This window comes from Parasteatoda tepidariorum, chromosome 10 (assembly GCF_043381705.1).
Source record: "Parasteatoda tepidariorum isolate YZ-2023 chromosome 10, CAS_Ptep_4.0, whole genome shotgun sequence".
NCBI classification, from domain to species: Eukaryota; Metazoa; Arthropoda; class Arachnida; order Araneae; family Theridiidae; genus Parasteatoda; species Parasteatoda tepidariorum.
In genome coordinates, this window is record NC_092213.1 from 50111201 (window position 1) to 50121660 (window position 10460).

Genomic DNA, 10460 nt, shown 5'->3' on the forward strand with positions numbered 1-10460 from the left:
TATGTTAAGTGAATAATTTTAACTTTAATCAAAAAATTGTTTTCTGCCAAGAAAAGACAATTATTGCGAAGCAATAATAGGGGTTGGTGAGCGGCAGCGAACAGGGGGCTAAGCCCCCTAGTATATATATATTCTTTCGCATTTATTTTGCCTTCGATTTTTTTAAAATCCAATCTCAACTTTATACATTATTTTAGCACCCAGATCAGCTTTATACATAATTTTAGCCCAAACAGATTATATCACACCACCTTGTGATATAATCTGTTTTGGCACTTTTAGTTTCGCCAGGCTCAAGGAAAAATACCTCCACCAACTTTTTTTTTATTTTTTTTATTTTTAAATAAAATAAAGAATTATGTAAAAAAATTTAAAAAAAAAAATAGTTGATTTTCTCTACTTTCGTCAAACCGAAAAGAACCTTTGTTTTAAACTAGTCTTTTATTTTTAACACATTAAATTGTGGGACAAAAAATTTGTATTCCTTTTCGGCATTATTTAAGTACTTGATGTTTTTAAAGAAAAACACCTCTCCATAAAACCTCATTATTTTAAATTATTATAGATTATATAACTATACTATTAGATTTTATAACTATTATTATTATAGATTTTATAACTATTTTCACATTTTAGAGCAAACAAGACACCATCCTTTCACAACAAACAAGCCATATTAAATTCAAAATAACTATTTTTTAGAAAAATCGAGTAATTTTTTAGAAAATCGAAATAACGAGAAATATATTAGAATTAAAATATATAATATAATTAACGAGATCAAATTAAGATAGTTTGAGCGCATATTCAACACCAAGCTTGAAGTTTATCAAGATAAATAAATTTGAATTTCTGTTTTATAATATCGAAAAAAACGCTATTCTTTACCTGCATTATTAATCAGAATATGAATGCGTTGTTCCGTTTGTAATATATTCTCTGCAAACTTCCGAATCGAAGCAAAAGAAGACAAATCTAGCTGCTCTACTTGAATTGCAGCTGAGGGCTCTTTTTCTTTGATGTCTTGAGCTGCTTCTTCACCTTTTCTTGTGTCACGACATGCAATAATCACTTTTGCACCTGAAATAATCAATGCTAGTTTTATTTACGCTTCAGGGGAAAAAAACTAATAGAAAAATGTGCTGGAAATGGATTACTTTTTGTAACTATATGTGTGTAGATATAGATTTTTTAATGTACATATTTGGTTCTTATGGTTTTCTTTGCGTACAGTTATGGCATAAGATTAAGGTGGCTTTATATAGTTGGAACACGCAGTATCTATACATAAATATATGTCTTAGGCTAGTTGGAAAATCCGGCTCTGCGCAAACTGCCACAGTTAATTATTACGCTTATTAGACGCAAAGCAAAGTGATGTCAGCAGTTTGCAAAAAAGTTGGATTTTCTAATTAGCTTACCCATATAATATTTGACTTCTTGCTATTATATGACTTGTCCTATGCTATTAAATGAAGGACGTTTATTAGTAACGCTTTTAAATATTAATTTTTTAATAATTTTACGAGCCAAATAATGAAAGGAAATTGATCTTTTGCGAGTTGTGTTTTGAGCCTGTTGGTTATAATTGTCAACAATCCATTACTTTGAAGTAGAATTATCGCAACAGGAAATATCGAGTTGATTAAAAGCTAGAATATTAAGGAATCGGGATAAACGGGATATTTAAAGTACATAAATATTTATTATACTTTTCGAAATACACTTACTAGTTAAAACAAACCAATGCTTTCGTAAGGAACGAACTTCTCATCATCAGATAACTTCATCAAAATAGCGAGCAAAAAGAACTCGTTTCGTTAATGCATTACGATAGAGGGTTCGTTTTTTCCCGAAACGTGCCAAATTTAAGATTTAAACTATTAAAATAACTCCATCATTATTTAAAATAACTCCATCATTATTTAAAATAACTCCATCATTACTTAAAATAATTCCATCATTATTTCAGAAATGTCCATCATTATTTCAAATAAGAGCTTATCAATAATTTTTTAATTATATTCGATTTTTAAGCGTCTTAGTCGGGAAAAGAAAAATTTCATAATGGCGGATGCTCCCATACCTTCCAACTTTTACGCTTTTTTAAAAAATGTTTTTCCTGTTGCAGTGAGATGACAACTAAATTTCTCTAAGTTTAAATCAAGCACAACGTGAATAAAGCACAGATAAATAATTCTGTTCTTTATTTGTGCTTTATTCACGTTACTTTTATCTACATAGCACAAAGGATATCCTAACCTCTTTTTGGATAAATTTGACTAATTTTATTACGCAAACACATCATTGCTTCATATTTTGGTATTTTATACCTATGTTTGAATTATTCCATGATGAATGTTCAAAATTAATTTAAATCGCATTAATTAAGGTAAAAATTAATATACAAACGCATATTGCTTTGCTACCATTATAAAAATTCTTCTTAAAAAGGTAGAAAAGTTTGCATTTAAAAAATATTGCAGAATAAAGGTATTCCAAAGTGAACATAAGCGAATTACGAATTGCAAAACTCGTTAAATACCATCCATGCCTTCTCTTTTTACCAGCAAAAAAAAACTAATTTTTTATTATTTTTTTTTTTTGCAACATTTACTTCCATTAGCAAAAAGAAAAGAAAAAAAGTACGGTTCGCACATGGTGAATCAGCACTCCTTTTTCATGAAATTCAAATTCATTTTCTGCTCATTTTTGTATTTTTTTTTTATTATACAGAAACCTAAAAAATATTTTTTCATTTTTTAAATCCAAACACCTACTTGATATAATAGATATTAATAAATATTTAAAAGACATAAACATACATTTAAATCATGAACTTATTATATCATACCTCTTTTTGCGAGATCCAAAGCTGTTTCCTTTCCTATGCCAGCATTACCACCAGTGATGATGACTATTTTATTTTGAAAAGAAGCGGTACTTTGGCATTTTTTACTGCTAAAAAAGTCCTTTAAATAAACCAGGATGCGGTTAGAGCCTGTGAAAAAAGATGTCATTTAAATTTATCATTCACGCAGCAAAAAATTGAACATAAGTACAAAGACACTAATTTTACCTCAAATTTAAAGTGCAAAGTATTTGGATGCGAATACATAAACCAACTTGAAATATCCACTTAGAGAATACTATAGTTCTCTTTTTTAATATCTATGTTACCTGCAAAGTAAGAAATTCGGCATTGTATGGATTGCCTAAAATTAGCCGGCAAAATATGAAATGATTTATATTTCACCCATTTCCTAGGCTTTCTATAGATAGCCAAATGAGAAAACCGGCAAAGTATAAAACACATCTTCCATTCGTTTCAAATGTCACTTGGCAAGGCTCGTGACTTTCAACGCGTGGCTCGTGATTTTTAACTAATAAGAAAAATTATTTTTTTTACTGTGCGACATGGAAATGGAGGAATTTAATGAAATTTACATGGAAAAATTTAATGATATGTAATTTAAAATGCCATTCAAGCCTGCCATGTTGCAACAAGTAAGTTAATTTCATATTTTTTAAATGAAAATTTTGTATCCCTTAATAAGAAAGGCTTAAATTTTGTTTTGCATAACTTTTTAATTTTCTTTCCACATTTTGAATCAATGTTTTTCAATGGCACTCTCAGTATTTTTTTCAGAATAACATTTTTATTTTTGAGAAATGCATGTTACTGTGAATGACCGAAATCGGTAGTTTTACATTTATTCGATATTTTATTACTTACTGACGATAGATTAGAAGAAACATCAGTGTAGGGTATACCGGGCAAATGTATACCGGGCTATGGCACTTANAACTCGATAGATTAGAAGAAACATCAGTGTAGGGTATACCGGGCAAATGTATACCGGGCTATAACACTTAACTAGAACTAGTATGACTGGACCTTTTGTAAATGTCCGAAATATATACTAGGTCTAGTTAAGTGCCATTGCCCGGTATACATTTGCCCTTTATACCCTACACTGATGATTTTTTATAGTTCAGTGCAACTGCCCGGTATACATTTGCCCGATACTCCAAACACTGATGTTTATTCTAATCTATCGTCAGTATGTATTAAAATATCGAATAAATGTAATTATATCCACGGATAAATTAATATAAAATTGGATGTAATAAATATTTCGGACATTCACCAAAGCGACTATGTGATTGTCAACATTCACCGGTGAAAGTCAACAACCACCGATTTCCCTCATTCACAGTAACATGCACATTATTTACATAATAACTTCATCAGGACGTTTATTTCATTCTTTGCCTAGTATATGTTGTATAGAATGCCCAGGCATTCTATACAATGCCTAGGCAAAGTATGTAATACTTCTCACATTTCATAGTTTGCCTAAAAACGTCAGGCATGCTATACAATGCCTAGTGATTCTATACAATGCCGGCGTTTCATACTTTGCCGGTAACATCTATATTGACAAAAAAGTGCACGGGAGCTAATAAAGATCGTTCATTTAATTTTATAATGCATAATATTTGACTGAGAATGCATAAGCAAACGTTGAACATCCACTTAGAGAATACTATAGCTAGTTATAGTTCTTTCTTCTATCATCAATTAGCTGAATACCCGTTCTTCCCACCTGGTAAATAAAAAAATAACCAAAGAATCAATAAATCAGTACTGAGAAACATTACGAAATCATGCTCTGAACTGAAAAGCATATTCTGACAAAATTAAGCAGCTTCATGGAAGAACCGCGGGTAATTGAAATTTTTTGGAGTATTAATGAATCAGAGAAGATAAACAAAACAAAACAAAACAAAAAAATGGTTGCATCAATATGGGTATGTTTGGGTATGGTTATGTATGGTTGCATCAATATGGGTATTTTTGGGTATGGTTATGTATGGTTGCCTCAATATGGGTAACAGATCCTGTTTTTGTCTTCACTTTAATCTTAAAGTAAGTTATCATATCAGTTTTTAGTATGCTTGTTAGATTTTAATTTCAATTAGGCAGTGGTAAATAAAATAGAGCAAGGAATTATTTGTGCCGTAATAAATCTAATAAATTGATAATAAAATAGTTCAGATATAATTTTCTTTCTTTCTGAAAATGTTATTTACCTGGTTCTTCCACTAAGTTTTTCAAGTAATGTAGTCGAAATAATTGAACTTTTTTTTTATTTAATATTATTTGCTGCCCGAATTAATGATTTTGCTTAATTGCAGTAAGCGAAGCTCGTTGTTCGTAATTCATATCATTGCAATAAAGATAAAATGTATTTAGCATCAATTGGCATGATGCTACTGCTTGCGGCCAACTCATAATAGTCAAAATTTACCACTATCAAGTAATTTTCTTCAGTACATGCCCCTTTCTAGGGGCCGTAATATGCTAATTTCTGAAGTATCAGTATTAAAACTGCTTAGTATTGGCGTAGTTTTAATAATCACCAAATATATCAATATAGTATTTTATGCATATATTAGGTACTTATTACATTAACTTTTCAAAATTTGAGTTTTGTGAAAAATACATTTGTCAGTGACAGCCAACTAATGCCGAAATTTTTTGAAAAAATAGAATTCTTATTAGTACTTGATAAGGATTTTGGAGCATGACCGTTTCTCTATCTGAATAGTCATCTGATCACTCGAAAAAGTCAGATATTTAAAATTCGATTTCTCAGGAACTATTCAGCCTATTTTGCTCAAATTTTGTATTTTGTCTTGCAAAATTATATTCTTGAAAATTATGCAAAAAATTGTATACCTTACAATTCGAAATTTTTTCGACTATTATTAAATAAAATAATAAAAAAAAATATAAATATTTATCAAAAGCTATTTTTTGCTTGGCATTATCTTTAGACAAACGAATTTTATAATTGCGTGCAAAAGTTTCCTAATTCGCTTAGAAAACTCTTGAGATACAGCGAAATACGCAAAAACTAACATTAACATTAAGTGTTCCAAACTGTGGAGCAATCTCCTGACCAAACTATAGAATCCATGCTTTCTAGACTGCGGCTACCCCCTTTATTTTGGGGGTCAGAAATCCGAATCCGTCAACAAAAGGTATGTTTATTCAGAGAAAGTATTTTTTTGCGTCTGAGTTTGTAACTTTAAATATCGTCTGCACTAATTAATTAGCATATTTGAAGTCACCCCCTAAAACGTGAAGATCCGATCATTAGATCAAAAGTTATTCAAAGTGGTCTTTTTTTTTTTTTGCTCACTTAACATGTTATCATCGGTAGCAGTAGTACACAATAATTAAGCGTCATCTGTGAACGGCGATTTTCTACGGCTTCCCTAAAAGAATTTCTTCTTTCTCCTTTGACCTAGTTTTTTAGCACATAGCTTATTTTATTTTATTTCAATTTATACATATTATCAATATTAATAAAGCATTAATGTCAATAATAATATGGCGATTTTTATGGCTCTCTTAAATGAAGAAGTATCTTCTCTCCATTATTTTTGCTTTTTAGTACATAAATCTTTTCATATTAATTAACATATTACCAATATTATTTAAGTATCATTATCGTCAATGGTAGCATTACGATTTCTTACTGTTCTTTTGTTTTCTAGTGCAGAACATTTTTTTTTTAATTTCAAAATGAATATATTACCTAAATTAATTAAGGATCGATAATAATAAGGTCAATAATAATATAGTGATTTTTTACGTTTCTCCTTAACGAATTAGTACCACACTAACATTAATTTTGTCTTTAAACTTATAAATATATTTTTCTATTCAATTACCATTTATTTTAAATAAATAATGTTTTAGAAACCAGTTTTAAGAAAATTATTATCGATTTTAAAAAAAAGCTCATGGTATCATACAACTTTAAAAGTATAAATTTGGCGACTTAGACTACGCGTGCTATCACGTAATGTTGTTTATTGAATTGGTGGCGGGGCGGGGATGCCAAGACAAGGATGCCGTCTCTTGTAACCCCAAATAGTTGGAATTTGGTTGTTGATCTTATAGCAATAGCGTGCTCGTAGCACTAATGATAAGAAAATCTTAATTACAGTTCATATGTTAATTTATTCATTTGTTATCAAACGAACCAGTATAGAAATCAAATCAATTGGTATCAATCAATTGGGTATAATATAGCCTACGTCACAGGTTGTGTTGTTCCTACTAAATTTAACCCATGAACGGCATTTTCTGCGAGCCCAACTTCAAGCCACAAATAAACAAACGAAGTGTTCGATCGTTTAAATAGCTGCTCGCCAGATTTTATTGCATTATAAAGAAAAGTTATTGAAACTAAATACAACTAAATAAACAACAACAACTAAAACAAATAACAACAACTACTAATAACAATAACTAAATAAACAACAACTAAATTCCATTCGTTTAGCATTGCGTCATATGTTGTTCCTACTAAATCGAAGTAGTTGTGTTTTTTTCATATTATACCCAATTGATATTAAATAGCGATATAAAAAATGAAATATTTAAATACGTGCAATAAACTATTTTTTGATCAAATAGAGCTATAAGCTAGTAATAATCTCTGATATTATCTTTAAAGTAAGTAATAAATTGAATCATCTATAGTTAAATTTAAGACAATGGCAAACGCTTAACCAATCGTAAAATTCCTTTTCGGTTTTCGTTCATCCTACTCGAATGGTTCGTCGTAGAATGTTTTAATGTCGACAGTGACCTTCCTCATGCTTCAAACTATCTGTATGCCAAGTTTCATCAATTTCGGCTGAATGATTTAGGAGTCCATATAGAACACACACATCCACATTCATTTATATATAGATAGATAATGATGAAAAAGGACACGGGAGCAGAAATGGATAGCTCATATTAATTTAATAAAGCGAAGTATCTGGATGAGAACATCTAAGCAAATTTTAAATATCTACTTTGAGCTACTACTACAGCTAACTATAGATGTTTTTTTATCATCATTATTGACGAAAAAGAATACGGGAGCAGAGATAGATTGTTCATATTAATTTCATAAAGCAAAGTATTTGTATGCGAATACCTAAAGCAACTGCAAGTATCCACTTTAAGAATTCTGAAGCTAACTATAGTTTTCATTTATCATATTTAGTCGAACTCGCTTATAGCGAACACGAATGGACTGCAATATTAGCTCGTTACAACCGAGTGCTCATAAAAAGTTCTTTGAATTGTTTTATTTTCTTTTTGTTGTGTTATCGTTCGTCGGATAAGACTCGTGGCCTGAAAAACATTGTCGAGATCATTCTGGGATTCGTCGACCCGAAAAACATCGAAAGGGTATTTTTCCAAGAAGGCTGTGTTGCAGAGAGTAAATCTAGTAGGAATAACACGAATCACAAAAAATTTCAGTCTAAAACCGAGATTCTCTCGTATAAAGCAAGCTGTACTCTTAAATTAGTACTAACCTAATATTTCTGATTTCTTCGTTAAATCCGGATTTCCGTTACGTAGGGAATCGTGGCCCCTTGCCGCCGGGCTAACAGTGGGAGGTTTTCGTGGTTTTCTTCTCCACGTAAAGCAAATGAGAGTTAGTTTAATCAAAAAGTCCTTCACGAAGGCAAATTTCTCCCACTATGTGATCCAGGAGTTCCCTTGTCTTCTAGATTAGGATCAAAAATACAAGGCTGCGGAGTTGAACATTAGTAGTCATAAACCCAAATAACTGGGTAGACAGTTCAACGACTGTTATAAAATGAAAAATAAAATAAGAACACGTTTTTAGTTGATTCCTCTGTTCACAGCGCGGAAAAGACACAGGAGCATAAACAGATTGTTGACATTAAAAATTTTTTGGACAAAGCATTCAAAATAAAGTGAATACTTATAATATTAAAATTAACTCTACATTCTTATTTTTTTAAATTCTTATTTATGCAGATTTCATTTTGAAAAATACTGTAAGAAATCTACAAAAATAATTGCTGTTATGATAAGAGAAAAGAAAGGCATAATTTTACCTGCCGGACGGTTCGTGGAAGAGTCACACATTTCTAACTCGCTCTGACTATAGAATGACGTTTATCTGAACTCAAATTTGTGTTTACTTTGAAACACGACCCCCCTCCCGACGCCTCAATTTATTATTCTCCGGCGTCAGGTTCCCCTCCGGAATCTCATTTCCTTCGAAATCTTATCCTGACTTATCGTCTGTCTTGGCTTTTTAAATGTCTGGCATAAAGCAATACAATACTATCGCAAATATGCTATTCAATATTGGGCACACATTTTATGTTAAAAAGAGCTATGCGATAATAGCTAATATCAATTAATAAATAGCGTTTTATTATAAAAAAAAATAAATAATTTAATTTTACAAAAGCTTTGCAAGTTCATTATATTGCTTTTTATGCATGTTGTAAACGTTTATTTTTGAATAAATTTTCATTTAAAATTAAAATCAACTCAACATCAAAAGTAATCTTTGAAAAGATTTTGGTATCGTTTTCCAATTCATCTAGAATAAAAAAAAAAAAAAAAAAAAAAAAAAAAAAAAAAAAAAAAAAAAAAAAAACTGCTGCGTAATTTCTTATTTATGTATTTTTGATACATTACTAAAATCAATAAATCTTGATGGTTTCAGAAATTATTGTTGAAAAAGCGTTGTGATTAGTTCAATAATTAAGTATATGGGCAATCCCACAGTAAGATCAACCAAAATCTAAAACATAATATTTTTAAGCATCATTTACAAGGTGTAGATTTAGAAATAGTAATTTTTAACTTCTAAATATTAGTGTTCAAGAAACTATAGGCTGTTAAATGAAGGGTCACATTATTTGAAATTTTTAACCACGGTAAATGAATCCCTAGCAAGTATAGTTTTTTTAATATACACCGAAGAGCCATTACATTATGACCACCCGCCATCTAAAGCAATGGGCTCACCCAGGTTTTCATGGTTTCTCGCCCAAGAATAATATTTTCATAGGCACATTAGGACCCATAATCCTCATAGAACAATCCCTGACATCTGTAAGCTACTAGAACATAGTTGCAGACCAGGTTCATCCATTCATTTCAACAGTTTTTCCTGCGGGGGAGGGTGTTTACCAACAGGATAATGCACCATATCATAAGGGTCGAATCGTCATGGATTGGTTCGAGGAACATTCCAGTGACTTTCAAGTCATGTCTTGGCCCCCAAATTCACCTTAATCCGATAGAGCATTTGTGATCCTACTTGGAAAACCAAATTCGTGTTGCCACGCTACCCCCTCGCAATGTGAGGGAATTGCAGGACCAGTTGGTGAGCGCTTGGTACCAGATACCTCAGACTACCTATCAGCACCTTGTGGAATCACGCCACGGCGGGTGCTAGCAGTTTTGAGGGCTAAAGGTGGTCCTACATGTTATTTGAAGGGTGGTCATAATGTAATGGCTCTTCGGTGTATAGTGTAATATAATATTGTGTTTTATATTATATTATATTATATTATATTATATATAACAGAACTAGTCTCTCTCTTTTCTT

General features: G+C 30.9%; 2 protein-coding genes across 2 annotated transcripts in view; one reads left to right on the forward strand and one right to left on the reverse strand.

The window, feature by feature from the left end:
* Positions 1–3331, reverse strand: part of LOC107440647 (uncharacterized) — a 56114-nt gene extending 52783 nt beyond the window's left edge. The window contains exons 1-2 of the mRNA XM_071186961.1: positions 3181–3331; positions 2855–3001 (exon numbers count right to left, since the gene is read on the reverse strand). Of these exons, the coding sequence (XP_071043062.1) occupies positions 2855–3001; positions 3181–3316 (283 nt within the window). The 5' untranslated portion in view covers positions 3317–3331. The remainder of the gene's footprint in view (positions 1–2854; positions 3002–3180) is intronic.
* Positions 3332–3410: 79 nt separating this feature from the next.
* The window catches only part of LOC122268247 (C-signal), a 27433-nt gene continuing 20383 nt past the window's right edge, over positions 3411–10460 (forward strand). Inside the window, exon 1 of the mRNA XM_071186524.1 lies at positions 3411–3507. Within this exon, the coding sequence (XP_071042625.1) occupies positions 3478–3507 (30 nt within the window). The 5' untranslated portion in view covers positions 3411–3477. The remainder of the gene's footprint in view (positions 3508–10460) is intronic.